Raw genomic sequence first — 17,931 nt, 5'->3', positions numbered from 1 at the left:
TAGTTGAAGAGAGGTGATTTTTGTTTTGTGTTTTGTTTCGTTTCATTAATTATTTTATTTTATTTTATTATTTTATTTGAATGTATTTTTATTAATTTATTTTTTTTATTAAATATTTAGTATTTTGTATAAATATTTTGTATAAGTATTTGTAAATATTTTGTATTTAGTATAAATATTCAGGGCTTGACATAAGGACTGCCCGATGGCCCAGGGCCAGTCTGAACGACACTTGGGACAGTAGACGGAACTGTCACTTGCCCGATCGGGCCAGTGCTGTAGGATGTGCGTTAAATATTGTCTGTTATCGTAATTGTTGATTTAACGATCTGACATTATCGAGTATGTCCCTCACTTTACAAAAACCAAACAATAACACACCCATTGAGTGCACGCATACACTACATGACGTAGTCTAGTAGGTTATATTAGTGCGCGTGCATATTTAGAGTGTACGATTTCACTGCGTGATTTAGTCTATTAAAATACATACCCCCGGAATTCAAGATAAGGGGCAAAAATGACCCTGTATGTCTTTTATATTTCTATAATTTAATATAGTTAACCAATCTTACACAAAGAGTGCCATTTTCATCCAAATATAAGCATGATTACAAATGTGATATTGATTTTATACAACGTACAGTTTAATAAACAAGCAGTTTATATTAAGTAACTTACATTTTAGACACCAAATCGCTTGTTTCGCTCTATTTTGCCAACGAAAATAGTTCCAAAGTAAGTCCACAGAATTGTTTGGTGTCTCTGAGCAACGCTTCCTGAATGAATCAGCCGTTTTAATAAATCGGTTGAATCTCAATGATTCGCTCATTAACAGTGACTTGCTGCCACCTCCTGGCGGGTTTAATTTCACATTTAAAGTATCTTTTCATTTTATAAATAGTTAACTTTAATGAACTTTAATCTATAGTTATACATTAGATTACAATTTCTATAGGCTACCTAAAAATCTCCTGTTTAAGCCTACATAAAAACCTGAAAAGCACTGTTTATTTCATTTGTTTATTCTGTTCTACTTACTATTTACTTGTCTAACAATATTTAAAATTTACGTGAGTTAATCTAGTAGCTTTTGGTGTCATAACCTTATTAAAGTTACATGTTTCAAAAATAACGAAAACAATAACTAGGCTTATTTTATAGGCCCGTTTTCTTTTCTTTTTATTTACTTTTTTTTTTATTGTGGGGCCAGTGAAAATTTTGAGAGGGCAAGTAAAAATTTGAACCACTGGCCCAACTGGGCCAGTAGAAAAAATCCTTAGCGTTGAGCCCTGATATTCTGTATTTATATTTGTTTTTAATGTTTCATTTTATTTTATTTATTTTATTTATTTATTTTTTGAGACACTAACCCAAAAAGTACTTTTGGGTTAGTGTTTTTGTTTTGTTTGTTTTTGTTTTGTTTCATTAATTATTATTTTATTTTATTTGAATGTATTTTTATTCATTTTATTTTTTGATTAAATATTTAGTTTATTTATATTTGTTTTTAATTATTTGTTTTTAGAGATGCACCGATACTGAATTTCTCCACCGATACCGATAGCCGATTATTCGGAATGATATCTGGCGATACCGATAGTTTGGGGGTTCTGCCTTTTATACCTTCTTTAAATTAATGATAATTTCATTATAATTAATAATTAATCATTATATTTTTAATTAATATATTTAGAAAGAAATGCAAATAAAAATGTTATTCTCTCCATTTCATCGACTTGTTTCAGAGTAACTGATATCAATTATAAACATAAACACATTACTCAAATTAATATTAACACACATTAACTAAATTCTGAAGATTAAATTAATATTTATTAACTTTCTGAATGTTATTAATTCATATAATTTACACAAAGCCAAAATTAAGTGCATTTTCCTGCCCTCTTTTGATTGACAGGATATATCGACTGTTTTTAATCTATCGGCCGATAGCAGATAGTGTGAAAATTTGCTTTTATCGGCCGATACCGATTATTGGCCGATATATCGGTGCATATATATATAATATATATATATATATATATATGCACCGATATATCGGCCAATAATATATATATATATATAAATATATATATTTTTTTTTTTTTGGACACTGCTGTCCACATTTCAAAAGCTGTCAGAATTTACACCACGACGGAAATGCATTACTTTCTCTTACCGGACATTACATAAACGCTGAACTACTTCGATGGCGAATCAACAATTTGAACAGTGTTTTTGAGACCGTGTTCACTATACTTTTTATAAAGCTAGTTTATAACTAGCTACAGTAGTTAGCTAAATAATAGCAATAATAATAGTGAAAATAAAAAGCTTCCTTGTTGTGCCTTATCTTTGACTTTTTGAGGAGCTACAGTCACAGTAGGCAGAGAGCAACAGGAAGCAAGGGAAGGACATTGATGAAATGGTTAATTCCATATTTAATTAAAGCGAGGGCTGAATAAGATGCCGTTTTTTTTTTCTCTGTGACAGCGGCCCGTAAGGGGCCTGATATTAGAGTGCGTTTGGGGATTTCTGTAATATAGTGTAAGTGTCTTTTTCGTGGCCTTGCCCAGGAAGCTCAGAAGCTGTCAGGAATATTAATGACGGAGCCCGTGTACCTGCAGGAGCCCATTGAGCTCGGGACACACACGCTGTCTGTGTGATTTAATACCCGGCTCTCTGTCTGTCTCACTCGCCGTCTCACAAACACAAACAAACTCTGATTTCATCACAGCAGACTGCCATAGACAAGCAGACGGACAGACGCTGCAGCTGACACATTTAAACATCATGGGCTGGTTGTGTTCGATCCCTAGAAATCAGTAGCATCTGAAAGAATCTAAAATATTGTGGCGATATCTCTGACTTTTTCTCCATAGATGCCAGAGGAGCAAGCTTTCTGCGTGCTGGTGAAGATTATGTACAACTACGGTCTCCGAGAGCTCTACAAAAACAACTTTGAAGATCTTCACTGCAAGTTCTACCAGCTGGAGCGCCTGCTGCAGGTTTGGCCTTGCTTTGAGTGTTAGTTGAGAGATCGTGTGGCACACAACCTCATTCACCTCTCATGAGTGTCTCGAGTGTAAGCGGTGGCCCTCTTGTAAGCTGTTAGGCTCAATGCGCTGGAAAATGGGTTTTAATTTTGTGCTGAAATGCAATTAGGCCTGAAGTAGCCTCTTTCGGCGCTAAACCCAACCTGGTTAGTATCGACTAGCTCTGCTACTGCAAGAGTGTTAGCATCGATCACGTAAAACTTGCCATACGGCACTCTCTGGAAGGATTCCCATCTCTTCCTCCATCGTCATTTACTTAGCATGTGTTAACCCAATGCTCCCACCTCTCTGATCTAATAATGCAATTTACCCCAGAAAAATATTCAGTCTTCCTGCTCCGGAAGATCCTATCCAGCTCCTATCTCTCTTTTTGAGATGCTAATTTAAGATGTGCCTTTGTAGATGTCGGTTACCTCTTTGATTTATTCTCTGCTTGGTCTCTGAATACATAGAGTAACACACTTTTTTGAGGCAAGCATCACTGTTGCTGTTTCTCATACTTAGGGTTATTGATCTGAACAAACCCCTAACTTTGGTTAGATGTACTTTGTCCTGCTATAGACATGAACGTTACCTCAAATTTTGTAGCTTAGCTTGTTGAAAAGAGGTGTGTTTTGTTTTTTTAAATAAAAAATGAATATGCAATATGAGATTTAAAAAGTGATTTTTGCAAATTCCAAACAATTGATTTGATTTACAGTGGTTCAGTGTGTCTTGAGAAAGAAAAAGAAGTGCTCCCTCACTGTTGGGTTTTCCCACTGTTACTTTATTTTTATGTTCCTTCAATATCCCCTCAGGAAAACAATGATACTGATACTCCTCATAACCTCAGAAGAAGTCATTTGTTATGGTTTAAAAACAAACACATTCTTATAAATGCAGGAGCAAAAGGAGATCAAAGCCCATGTAGGTCTTTGATTTAGATGCTGTTTGTTTAAGGTGCTTCATAACTGCACTCTTGACCCGTTGCTGTAGTTCAATAGTATTACGCTCCCAAAACAAATGCTTTAAAACCAGGCGGAAAGAAAAGGGTCAGTCTGTCTGACATTCTATATAGCATTTTATCTGTCTGTCTGTCTACATATCTATCTGTCTTTCTGTCTGTTTATCTAGCTCTCCAACTGTCATTTTATCTGTTTGTCTATTGTTCTATCTATCTATAGGGCTTTTTTAACACTGCGCGCTTAACCTCGGGTTATCATCGTTCTAAACAGCGCTTTTAACCCCGGGTAAAGGAACGTTTCACACTTGTAATTTAGAAGCAGGGTTAGCACTGCTTTTTACCTGGGGTTATGAAACCCTGCTCCGGAGCAGCCTTAGCACCGCTTTTACAGTGTTAACTCTACATTGTGGTGCCAAACTTGTACAGTGTAAAATGATGCGGTGTTAGAATGTTACAGCCAGATGCTTAGCACCAGACAACCAATCGCGTGCCTCATATTCACATGCTTTAGACAGTCTTGGAAACACTGCGCATTGTATATAAACAGTAAATTCAGCGTTTGTGAGGAAAAATGTCAAATGCTGACAGAAATGTGACAATTTGAATGAAGAAGAGACCATTTCATTCTTACCTTTTATAGTCCGAAATGTCCATTCAGTATAAACTCGATAGTACAGTTGGCAATACGAGGATGCGCAGTGGTAGTGCTATGTAAACAAATCGCATGCTGCATTTATCCAATCAATGACAATGACACTGCAAAAATGCAAATAAGAACGTTAACCCAGGGTTTAGGAATGTACAATGTGAAATGTCAGCTTATGAATACCCAGGATTAATTGTTAACCCTGGGTAAATTATGAGCAGTGTGAAATGCAAAGGAAGATTAAGAAGTTTAGAATGACTCAGGGTTAACCATTTCAAGTGTGAAAAGCCCTTATCTATCTATTGTTTTCTATCATTTTGTTCTATCTATCTATCTATCTATCTATCTATCTATCTATCTATCTATCTATCTGTCTGTCTGTCTGTCTGTCTGTCTGTCTGTCTATTGTTTTCTATCATTTTGTTCTATCTATATGTCTGTCTACATCTGTCTGTCTGTCTATCCATCTGTCTATTTAAATTTTTAAATCTTTTACTTTTTTTAAATCTTTAAATGGCCTTGCACCACCATATCTTTCGGATTTATTACCTTACTCACCATCCAGATCACTTAGGTCCACTGACCAGAAACTTTTGACTGTTCCTAAGGCGAAATGTAAATTATGGGGTGATCATGCTTTTTCAGTGATGGCTCTGAGACTCTGGAACAGTTTGCCGCTAAATATTAGAACAGCTTCCACACTGGGGTCTTTCAAATCCCTTTTGAAAACTCATCTTTTTTCCCTGGCTTTTTTTGTAGGTTTTTATTTAGTGATATTTTGTCATTTAATGTTGCGTAGTCAGATGTCTCTGTGCTGTTTAATATTGGTGTGTAATGTATTTTTTTTTTTTTTTTTTTGTGCATGTTTGTACGTGTTTAAAAGGTGTACAGCACATTGGTCAACTAACTGTTATTTTTAATGGTGCTTTACAGATAAATTGCCTTGCCTGTCTGTCTGTTTAACTGTGTCTGTCAATTTATCTATGTCTATCTATCTATCATCTATCTATCTATCTATTATCTGTCTGTCTGTCTGTCTATTGTTTTCAATCTACATATCTATATGTCTGCCTATCATTCTATATTTATAATTCTATAATTTTTTTCAATCATTCTTTCTATTGTTTGTTTTTCTTTTTGTTTTGACATACTCCCAAGCTCCACCCCCTTTGCTTCCAAAAATAAACGCAATTAATTAAAACAGTTATAATGCCTTTTAATTTCCCTTGCACTAACCATCCCTGTTTCTCTCCTTCCTCTTTCCAGGAGCAGTTGCCGGACCTGTGGTCTCACTTCCAGGACCTGAACCTGGAGGCCCATATGTACGCGTCCCAGTGGTTCTTAACACTGTTTACCGCCAAGTTCCCTCTCTGCATGGTTTTCCATATCACCGACCTGCTCCTGTGCGAGGTGATAAATCCTCCTCCAATGTCCAATCACAAAATTACAGCAACTGTGTCCTAACCAAATCATTTAACCAATGAGATGTCACTGTAACACAACATGAATACAAATCGAGCCACCGACATTGGGTGTCTTTCGCTAACTGTCTTTATTCCACACATCAGTGGGTATTTTTCGCCTACTTTAGAATCAATATTATGCATTCGGACATATTACACATTTGACACACTGCATACTATATATTAGGGAAGTAGGCATATTCAGATGCAGGACTGGATTCATCAACATTAAAATGAGGATAAGAACAAATTGATATGCATTCGCACCAGTTATACGGACCTGTAGTGAATCCACCGGAATTTTTGTGCTAGAACGCAACTTGCACACTTATTAGTAAATGAGACCGAAAGTTTTGTTTGTGCATTGCTTGCCATGTTCGTGTCTGGTTAGGACGAAAGCGTAACATTTCGATACGGCACTGGTTTATTGCAGGACATAAGTGCATAAGTTTCATAAGTTTGCATTTAGTAATTGTTAATGTTAATTTCTAAATATACTGTGTATTGTTGTTATTTTAACCTTTGTTAGTTCATGATATCTAATACTAAACCTAAAGAAAAACTGTTAACAGATTGAATCTTTTTTTTATTTCTAGGTTTTTAAAATGTATTTCTTTTCTGTCTAAATAAATAGTGTAGTTGTGCTGGGTTTTAAATAGCACATGGAACTGATGGAAAGTTCAGTTGTTTCTAAACTTCTTGAACTCTGTTAGATTTCCCAAAGCAAGCATCTTTGACTTCTTAGAAATGGGCTTTGTGTCTTTCCAAAAGAAACGCTTCGACCTTTCTGCTCCTCTGAGAGCTTTTCCTTTTATTTTTTTCCCATTGCTTTTCTCCCCTTTTCCTTTCATTCAGCGTCTGTGGTAGCCCGAGGCAAGACAATTAAAAGTTTCCTCAGCCTGTCTCAGTCAATGAATCGCATGATGAGAATCTGTTAGATGCTTGCGAGACACCTCTCTCGCTCTCTCTCCGTATCCATCTATCAGTTCATCTCTAATTCATTTAGTGTTCTCCCTTCTTTTGAGGCTCTGTCTCTACTTTTGAGTAACTCATTATAATTGAAGTCTTTCTTATTCATGCACTCATCTTTCCCTATTTACATTTCAATTTATTTGTATTCCGTTTTGTCCCAATATACTGATCCAATGAAAATCGTTCACTGATCATCTAATGCTATCGCGCACAAAACCGGAAAGCACTTTCTTGCTTTGGCAAGCTCTAATCTGATTGGCTACCTTTAAATATTTCCCGGGACCAAGGGCTCACAGGATTTGTTATCAGTCCATTGGGAAACAAAGTTGGGTTGGCACAGCAAGCGCTATTGAGGATTAAATAACAGTTGGACTTGGACTAAGGTTACTAGCAAAAAATGTTTGAAATATACCTTTTCAAACTAGTTAACTAGATACCTGTAAGTAGTTCTAATTAAAAAAAAACAAAACAAAAAAAAAACACTACACATTTTTCTGTTAATTGCCAAGCTACCTTTTGAATTAATTCATGTTTATTCATATATTATATTATATTATATTATATTATATTAAATGTATATATTTATTTGATTGTATTTTTTTTCTTTAAACCCTGCCGATGCACCATAACAGATTAAAATTGCGTACTCATCTGTTTGCAACTTTCTAGGAATCAAATTTTTTTTATTCACTATTTGTTCAGTAAGACAACATTAAAATGAATTAGGTTAGGAATGGCAATACACTGTAAAGCAAAACATTTTGTGAACGATTAACTCAAGCCTCTATTTCCCATCCTTACCCAGACAGTCCTTCAAGAACCATCTAAAATCAACAAATCTTGGTTCACTACTTCTAGAAAGAAAAAAACTAAATAAATAAATACACTGCTGTTCAAATGTTTGGGGTCAGATGCTGGTTAAATTAATGCTGTTTGATTAACTGTCTATTCAATGAATCATGAAAAAAAAAAAAAAAGTAATGATGCTGAAAATTCAGCTTTTTATCACAGGAATATATTACATTTTAAAATATGCGAAAATTGAAACCAGTTATTTTAAAGGTTTAGTTCACCCAAAAATGAAATTTCTGTTATTAATTACTCACCCTCATGTCGTTCCAAACCCGTAAGACCTTCGTTCATCTTCAGAACACAAATTAAGATATTTTTGATGAAATCCGATGGTATCTGATCCACACATTGGCAGCAACGTCATTGCACCTTATGACGTCCAGAAAGTTAGTTAAAACCATGGTTAAAATAGTCAACATGACTGCAGTGGTTCAACCTTAATGTTATGAAGCAACGAGAATACTTTTTGTGCGCAAAAACAAAACAAAAATAACTTTATTCAACAATTTGAACCATTGTCATACATAGTGAACTCAGTGCAGAGCTTCCTTGTTTATGCCCGAATGCCGGCTCATTATTGGCCGAATGCTGTTTCAGCATCGCATCGCATGCATCATGCTGCTCACGTGTTCAGCTTTGGCCAATACTGAGTTGGCGTTCGGACGCAAACAAGGAAGCCTGCACTGAGTTCACTACGTATGACAGTGGTTCAAATTGTTGAATAAAGTCGTTATTTTTTTTATTTTTTTTGCGCACAAAAATTATTCTCAATAGTTACTTTATTAATATTTTTCAATAGAAATTAATTACTGCAAATTTTTTATATTATATTAAAATGTCTATATATTTATTTTATTCATTTTTTTCACTTTTTTATCATTATTTTTACCTTGACATGCTGTTCCACTAGTGCCAACAAGCTATCGTAGTGAATCAACTTGACTTTTAAAATCATATTTCTTGCATAACCAAAGAGTTCATCTCCAAAGCCAAGGGGGAAAGTCTTATCCCTCCCTCAACAAACAAACACACATGCAGACACACAATTATCCCCCCTGCAATTTCCATTTAGCCCCCTAGCGCCATCTAGAGCCTGTTGGGAAGAGATACTTTGTGCTGTCTGTTATTAATAGAGAACACGGGATATTTTTAGCTCTGTGTTGCCATGTGAACGGGTCGTCTAAGCGATGCTCGAGACGGGTGTTTCCATGCGGAGCTGACTTCAGCATTGCTTCTCCGCTTGCTACTGCGATGCCACCTGCTCCCCTCTGACACACACACACACACACACACACACACACACACACACACACACACACACACACACACACACACACACACACACAGAGCACCTCCGCCTCAACTACCGGCCGTCCTTCACTGTGCCTGTGCACATCAACCTGCCTGTCAGTCCACCTGAGCGTGTGCGAGCGAGATTGTTTGCCTCTTCCTTCAGCTCCTGTCACTCCCACACATTTGAGCTCTTTGTATGATTCAAGCTATTTTAGGAAATGCAAATGCTTTCGACATCGCACTTCCCATTGCTAGTAGAGCGCAAAGACAGCATTGCAGTCCTTCCGAACCATTTATTCCAAATTGTATGGTTTTTATTACAATAAAACGCCCTTGTATGTGGCCCGTTTTGTAGTTCCAAGCGGTTTGATGTTCAAATAAATTCTTCTGTATTTGTTTTTGTGTGTATAATTTTTTTTTTCAATGTCTTCACAGGGGTTGAACATCATCTTCAATGTGGCGCTGGCTCTTCTGAAGGTACTGCACCTCACTACGCTTACATTTCTTTGTTTTAAATGGTTCGGAAAAGTGAGGGAAAGAAATAAAATCCATAAAAAGTAATGCAAATGTATCTAGTTATGCTTGGGTTTTAAATATTTCATTGTTTAGAAATTGCTCTTTGTAAGTGTAATCTTCTTTAAATTTATTATGTTTTTAAAAACATCCTAATTATGAACAACTGGAAAGCTTATGTAAATTTATAAAATCCATAAGTTACGCTAGTTTAAGATTTAAACTATTAGCTACAAATTGATCTTTGTGAGCAGTGTTATTTTAATATTATTTATATACTATTATAATATTTATTAATAATTAGAATTATTATTAAGTTTAGTGATTTTATGTGCTTTTATCATTTGTATTAGTTTGTTTTTAAAATATTTCTATAGTCATTAGTCATTTTAGTACTTCAACTTTAACTTATTTCAGTTAGTTGCCAAGGCAACATTTCTAATTTTCATTTAACAATAACAACACTGTTTGTGAGTGCAGAAATTTTGATCCTAATCATGGAAATTCAGTGGTTAAAATGTGTGGGGAAACTGGTGGAAGATTTAATGCTTTTAGTTGAATATACAGCAGCTCCGCAGGCAACAAAAAAAATCATATTGAGTGTGTCTCCCTCTGCCGGTCAGAAGAAATATTGCCTTGATTTTTTTTTAAATCCAAATGTTTGTATGCAGCTGTTCACAGACCTATCCATTAGTTTAATGTACACACATGAGACTAAAATGATTTTCCATGAGTAATATTACTGAAACACATAACACATATATATCACAGTCTTTATATATAAAATATATTATGATAGTATATTTATTATTGTAATCAAGTACTTTTCTTTGACATTTCTGAATCCATTTATTAAATTATATGCACATACTCAGTGCTGGGTAGATTACTTACAAATTGTAGTCGGTTACTGATTCCAAAATACATGACAAAAATTGTACTTAATAACGTAATCATTACATTACACATTTAAGGTAATATAAACTGATTACTTTTAGATTACTTTTGACCTAACTTGTTTATCAAATTGATTTGAATGGGATAATCTTGTACCATATCGATATAAAAATACAATATCCCTGCATTGCATACAAATATGAAATGATGTGAATTTGTATATTTTAATGCGTTTGAAAGACAAAATCCTTCCAAAGACAGTAATACATGGATAAATGACTCACTGAGTGATAATTCAAATAATAATTAATTTGTCAATCAGGTGCTGATTAGTCTTGTCGTTTTGCAATGTTGAGAAAACACTCCTTAAATTTAAAAGAAAAAAAAGTACTATCCCTTTAATTACATAATCCAGATTACTTGTAATCAGTTACTACCCAGCACTGTGTGTGTGTGTGTATATATATATATATATAAGTGACACATGGACAATGGAAGAAATGCTGTGTAAACAGGAAATAACCTCAGTTTATCACTTTTCGTGCAGTTTTTTTCTAACTGCAAATGGCATTTTTCTTTTCATAAGATGCATTGGCTCGTTAACACAACATAATAACAAATTTGATCCAAGCCGCATGGCTGCTGTCGGAGTGATGTATGCGTGCATTTGGGTTTGTTGTTGTGGCGTTATTGATCATTGGCGACACGGTGGATGACACAGTATGCAGCTGTGGGTCATTAGCCCAGTAATGCCACTATGGCTCTGTTGATACAGCACTGTTTGTGGTGTGTTAGGACTATAGTATAGTTGCGGACAAGTGCTTTTTAGAGATTTACAAGCAAAGCTCAAAATTGATTACATTTGAAGGGAAAACATGCTTTTTGGAACAAAATCCACTTATAAACTACAAATATTTTCATAGTCTCTTATAGTGGTTGTGTATAAAGTGTACTGTATATTTAACTTCCACTGCGATTTAAAAGGCGGTGTGTCATTATCGGTTGGCCAATACTGTCTGCTGCAAAGCTTTCCAATGGTGTTCTCAGCACAAATACATTAGCTTCATCCACAAAGCCACACCTTTGTGTAAGCTGCAATGACAGAATGACAAATGGAGCTATTGCAAGAGCGGGCTGTGCTGCCCTGAATGTGTCTGAGCTAACCTATAGAGGAGACGGGGATATATCCACCATTTTAATGTTGAGAAATAGACTCCACTTCCCTGTTCTGTAATTACAGCAGATGTGACAACCAGAATAGTATTCTCTAGTTTCTTTTTAAGGCTTTTCAAACTCCAGGTGTTCATTGAAGAGGAACTATGAGGATATTTGTAAATAAACCTCAAATCTCAGGGTATTAGAATTACACAAGCCTGATGATATAATTTGTCATTTTAAAGACAAACAATGTCTTTTATGTAATTAGTCATGACAAATGTTCTCTCATGTCATTGTTTATATCATCTCAAAAATATAAACCGTTATCACCCAGTTCTAATCTGCTAAATGCAACTATAGGGCATGAAGATATTAAGGTATTGTAAACATCATGATTTTCTGTAAAGCTGCTTTAAAACAATGTGTATTGTAAAAAGTGTTATACAAATAAATGTGACTTGACTCATTAGGTGTATATTTAAACACAGGTGTGAATTTTTTAATTTTTTTATATTCATTTCAATTTTTTAGATTTGTTCCCATTGTCATAATGCATCTAAATGTTGTATTGTAAGTCCTATATATGATATTCTCTTTTCTCTTTGTCATAATGCATCTTAATATTATTTTGTAATCGATATTCATGAATTTGTGTTGATTGTAAAAGTTATTTAAATTATATGTAATTCCATTTTATTTAAGTTAATATACATCATTAAAATATATATGTAAAAGACAAACAAATTAGAAAAGATAAAATATAAGACTACATTAGAAAATTTAATTAGATGATTAAATGTTTTGTGTGTATGTATGTATGTATGTATGTATGTATGTGTGTGTGTATATATATATATATATATATATATCTATCTATCTATATATATATATATATATATATATATATATATATATTATTTAAATATTAAATATATATATATATATATATATATATAGATAGATATAGATAGATAGATAGATATTATTTAAATATTAAATATATATAATATATATTTTAAAAAAATTAATATAATAAAGCATTTTTATTACTTTATTATAATCATTGGAATGTATGTTTGTTTTTTGTCTCATTTCTCTGTGGAGATTGTATGTAATTATTTTTCATTACTGTATTCCATTTTTTTGTAATGTTTTTAGGCTCATGTTTAAATTAATATATTAATTATTATTTTAGTTATTTCCTTGAAGCATATTCTTGACAGGTTTTGTCATAGTATGTTTATTGTCATTTCCTCAATGATTAAATTGTAATGTTTCCTGTAATATACATAAGTAGGGAGCTTGTGAAAAATATTGTTAGCATGTTATGCTATTTTCCCACTATGTTTAAATGGAAACATAAAAAACAGTGAAGGCAGGTGGACAGAAGCAGAGCATTGAATGATGTGAATGTGTGTGCAAGGGATGTGCATTAATAGAGAGAGAGCATGAGGGGAGATAGAGGGGGTTGCACTGCCTCGCTCCTATTGGCTAACCATTACGACATTCTCCCCGAAGGCTCCTAATCCCCCCCCTCCTCCTCCTTTCTCTCTCTCTCTGTCCCTCCTGCTCCAACACCCCCCCCCCCCCCCCCCCCCCCCCCCCCGCACTCTGTTTCTCCACATGTCCCCCTGCCTGTCCGCCTCTTCCCTTAGCAAGCATACAGCAGCAATTAGCATTTAGCATGAGTTGCGTTGGATCTTCGACTATGTCCACTGTCCATTCGTCCACGGTCTCCCATTCCCTCACAACGCCCCTCCTATTTTCCTCTCCTCCTCCCTTTCCGCCACTCCGCCACCTTTTCTAGCATCGACAGCATCTCTGTGCGCGTCTCTCCCTCCCCGTTTTCCTCTCATGCGCTCGTTGACTTTCCCTACTGATGCTCTGACTGGCTCGATCAGGAAAGCATAGCAGAGAAGCCACTGTAGCTGGAATAATGAAGGCCTGAAGACAAGAAGACAACAACCACCCAGTCTCACATCTCACCACCTTCATCCCACAGTTGGGGATTCTGGATGGTCCTTTCAGTCACTTCTTGACCGCGACAGGATGGTACAAGTGGTGTTGTCCGTTTACTCTTATCTGCAGGCTCAATTGGACGAGAACGAGGACTTCGCTTGAATCCAACTCCGTGTTTCCCACCCTCTTGATGCATTTTGGACCCTTGACAGAGAGCAGAATCTACCTGACAACAACTCTGAGGCACTTAACTTCATCTTGTTTCTGCCTCGTTAGATCCAGGACTTAGATCCTTTGAAGACGAGCAAAACACGGAAGACGTGCTGTCTCGACAGCACCACGCGACTCTCCTCCTGCCTGTTGCCAGGCAACAGATTGCAAATTTGGGAATTCGGGAGGAGCCGGCCAATGATATACCAGGATTGTAGCATTATTTCCTTATGTCTCTTGAAGCATGTAAAGCCACTTTTGGTTTGATTTGGTTCTGGCGTCTTTTAAACTAGGCGTGGTCTCCAATAGTGTTTACATTGCAGACCCTAAAATGGATCAGTATAAGTGCGACTCCCTCCTCCGGTTTTTGATGCTACATGCTCAAGCTCATCGAATCATGATCGAATGACACCGTCGCACTTACCGAGACTGCTTTAGTGCTACCAAATCAACCGCCTGGACTAAACTTTTCCAAGATTGGGCTCCGTCTCGGGACGTCAACGTGGCTGACTCCAAGTCAGCCCCAGAGCCTCTGTGGGAGGACGATGCTGGGGATTCTGGAGGAGCCCATGAGGCTCTTTCACCTCTGACCCCAGAGAGAGATTTGCCTTCACCACCTCTATGGGCTCAGATACCACCCGCCATGCGGAGGCTGGAGGAAGGGGGCGCTGGAGAGGACAAGGCTGGGCCGGTCAATGACTGTACTGATAGAGTCATGGGGTTGCTGGGCATGGGTCACCGCCTGTTTGTACCCCGTCTGCTGGCGGTGAGGGGCAGCTGCTGCAAATAGAAGTCATCTTCACCTTTGTTTATTTCTTTTGTATGATATGTGACTCTTACCAGACTGCTTGTCTAACCTTTGTATGTGTTTTATGTAGGAAAGGGCTTTATTTGTCATCCTGTTGAAGGCAATTGTTTTACAATGTCTTTTTTGATGTAATTATATTAGCAATATATTTTTTATTTATTTATTTTATTAATAATGCATTGCCTTATGTTTACTTGCAGTATACAAACATTTTTTGTTTTAGTGTTTTAATTATTTAATTTATGCTTTTATTTAATGCTTTGATGTCTTGAGTTCAATTGCAGCAAACTATTATGTTCATTTTAAAGCGTTTTATTTATTTATTTATTTATTTATTTATTATTGTATTAAAAATGCTTTGATGCCTTAAGTTCACTTGCAGCATGCAAACTATTTTTAATTTTTTAAAAAAATATATTTTTATTTATTTATTTATTTAATGCCTTGAAGTCACTTACAACATTCTATTATTTTTATGTGTATTTATTTTTTCATAATGCTTTAATGCTTCAATGTGATACATTCACTTGCAGCATACAAACATTTTATTTTTTAAAGGGTTAGTTCAGCAAGAAATTAAATTTCTGTCATTAATTATTCACCCTCATGTCGTTCCAAAGCCGTAAGAACTTCATTCATCTTCGGAACACAAATTAAGATATTTTTGATGAAATCCGAGAGGTTTCTAAATCACCCATAGACAGCAACGTCATTGCACCTTTTGAGGTCCAGAGAAAATTGTTAAAATAAAGACATTGTTAAAATAATCCAAATGACTACAGTGGTTCAGCCTTAATGTTATGAAGCAGCAAGAATCCTTCTTGTGTGCAAAAACAAAACAAAAATAACGACTTTTTTCTTCTCTTGCCTGTCAATACTGAGTTGGCGTTCTGACGTAGAACCCGGAAGTCTCTACAACGTAAACAGCGTAGGAGACTGACATGGAAGAGAAGAAATTGTTGAATAAAGTCATTTTTGTTTTGTTTTTGCGCACAAGGATTCTAGTTGCATCATAACATAAAAGGATCACTCCACTATTTTTCAAAATAGGCTCATTTTCCAACTCCCCTAGAGTTAAACAGTTGAGTTTTACCATTTTCGAATCCATTCAGCCGATCTCCGGGTCTGGCGGTACCACTTTTAGCATAGCTTAGCATAAATCATTGAATCTGATTAGACCATTAGCATCTCGCTCAAATGACCAAAGAGTTTCGATATTTTTCCTATTTAAAACTTGACTCTTCTGTAGTTACTTTGTGTACTGAGACCGACGGAAAATGAAAAGTTGCGATTTTCCAGGCCGATATGACTAGGAACTATACTCTCATTCTGGTGTAATAATCACGGAACTTTGCTGCCGTACCATGGGTTCAGCAGGCGCATTGATATTACACAGTGCCTGAAAATAGTCCCCAGCTAAGTAACTTCCAACGTGACCGGCACTAAGTTTGTGTAGTTGCAGAGTTGCAGGTAGTTAGCCTATTTTCAGGCGCTGCATAATATCATTGTGCCTGCTGCACCCATGGTACGGCAGCAAAGTTCCTTGATTATTACGCCGGAATGAGAGTATAGTTCCTAGCCATATTGGCCTAGAAAATCGCAACTTTTCATTTTCCGTCGGTCTTAGTACACTATGTAACTACAGAAGAAACTCTTTGGTCATTTTTGAGCGAGATGCTAACGGTCTAATCAGATTCAATGATTTATGCTAAGCTGCTGCTAAAGTGTTACCGCCAGGCCCGGAGATTGGCTGAATGGATTCAAAAACGGAAACACTCAACTATTTAACTCAAGGGGAGTTGGAAAATTAGCCTATTTTCAAAAAAAAGTGGAGTGTTCCTTTAAGGTTGAACCACTGTAGTCACATGAACTATTTTAACGATACCTTTATGGGCCTTGAAAGTTGCAATGACGTTGCTGCCTATATGTGGTTCAGAAACCTATTTGATCTTAATATTGGTACTTCCTTAGTCATGATGTTGCAACTGTGCAAGTCTCCTTACTCTTTGTCATTGGATAGATGGACTTATTTAGTAGCTGCAAATATTGTTTTAATATCAGATTTGACAAATTATGACGAATTATAATGAATTCTGTTAAATGTTGTGCAGTTGTCAGGTTGACATCACAAAAGGGATGTGCACAATATAAGCACAATGCGGAAAATAATCACCAGGCTAAGTTCCTTTTCAGGCTGCTTGTCAGGGTAATTTCCTGAAATGACCCTAAACAAGTTCTGTTTTTCTGTTTGCATGCAGACCTCCAAGGAAGACCTGCTTCAGGCCGACTTTGAGGGTGCACTGAAATTTTTCCGGGTCCAGCTCCCGAAACGCTACAGGGCGGCAGAGAACGCTCGGCGCCTTATGGAGCAAGCCTGCAATATCAAGGTAAAAAAAAAATCTACTCAAAACATCTTTAAAAGCACTCGCCATCAGAAACAATGTGCCTTTATTAATAGATTTTTATTTTATCATTTACTATCTTTTTAGTGCCAGTATTAGTTGATTTCTATTGATTTGAACAAACCCACAACCATAAATATTATATTAAAACATTTATACTTTATATTTACTTTTTTATGCTTTGAACATGAATGATATTTCAGATTGTGTGGTCTATAGTGAAGAGGTATGCTGTTAGTTGTCTAAGCAGTCAGATTTATGCCTGACAGATGATGAAATAGGTGAAAATGTATAGACTTGTATTGAAGGAGTAAATTATGCAATTCCAGGTCGCTATTGCATTGTTTGAGAAATTTGAAGTGCTACACCACAAAGCCGAGCATGCAGTTATTCAGAGAATGCAGAGACCTTGTCTGCGTTTCAAGGCTCCATTGTGGCAAGGTGGCGTTAGAACTCAAGGATAAACACGATTCTCTGTCTCAAACCCATTCCACAGGACTTCTATACGCTCTAACCCACTTTCTTCTGGAGTTGGTGCCTCTTCTATAGATTTATTTTTGTTTGGGGCAAGGGTGTGTTGTTGAGTGTGCATGTTCAGGAAGGAAGGAGGGGTAGAGATTGAGATGATACTGGGTTCATCCCACCCCCTTTATTTCTCTCTCTCCTCTCTGTAAATGCACTAACAGCAGGATTTCCTGTGCCCCCAGTCACTCACTGCTGTGCTTCAGTAATGCAGTAATTGTATAACGCAGTGTT

The 17,931-nt window shown here is 36.1% G+C and overlaps 1 protein-coding gene across 3 annotated transcripts in view; it reads left to right on the top strand.

Annotated features, from left to right (window-relative positions):
* rabgap1l (RAB GTPase activating protein 1-like) overlaps positions 1-17,931 on the top strand; it is a 103,754-nt gene that overhangs the window by 71,272 nt on the left and 14,551 nt on the right. For 2 of the 3 annotated variants that reach the window (XM_051911236.1, XM_051911237.1), the window contains exons 16-19: positions 2,886-3,011; positions 5,915-6,058; positions 9,664-9,705; positions 17,032-17,160. In XM_051911236.1, the coding sequence (XP_051767196.1) occupies positions 2,886-3,011; positions 5,915-6,058; positions 9,664-9,705; positions 17,032-17,160 (441 nt within the window). Of the gene's footprint in view, positions 1-2,885; positions 3,012-5,914; positions 6,059-9,663; positions 9,706-13,497; positions 14,732-17,031; positions 17,161-17,931 lie in introns of those variants that run through there. The other variant, XM_051911238.1, reaches the window with a different exon arrangement.

The sequence above is a fragment of the Ctenopharyngodon idella genome, chromosome 10 (assembly GCF_019924925.1).
Source record: "Ctenopharyngodon idella isolate HZGC_01 chromosome 10, HZGC01, whole genome shotgun sequence".
Lineage (NCBI taxonomy): Eukaryota > Metazoa > Chordata > Actinopteri > Cypriniformes > Xenocyprididae > Ctenopharyngodon > Ctenopharyngodon idella.
Note: the sequence above shows the minus strand (reverse complement) of the source record. Positions and strands in the feature narration are given on the sequence as shown.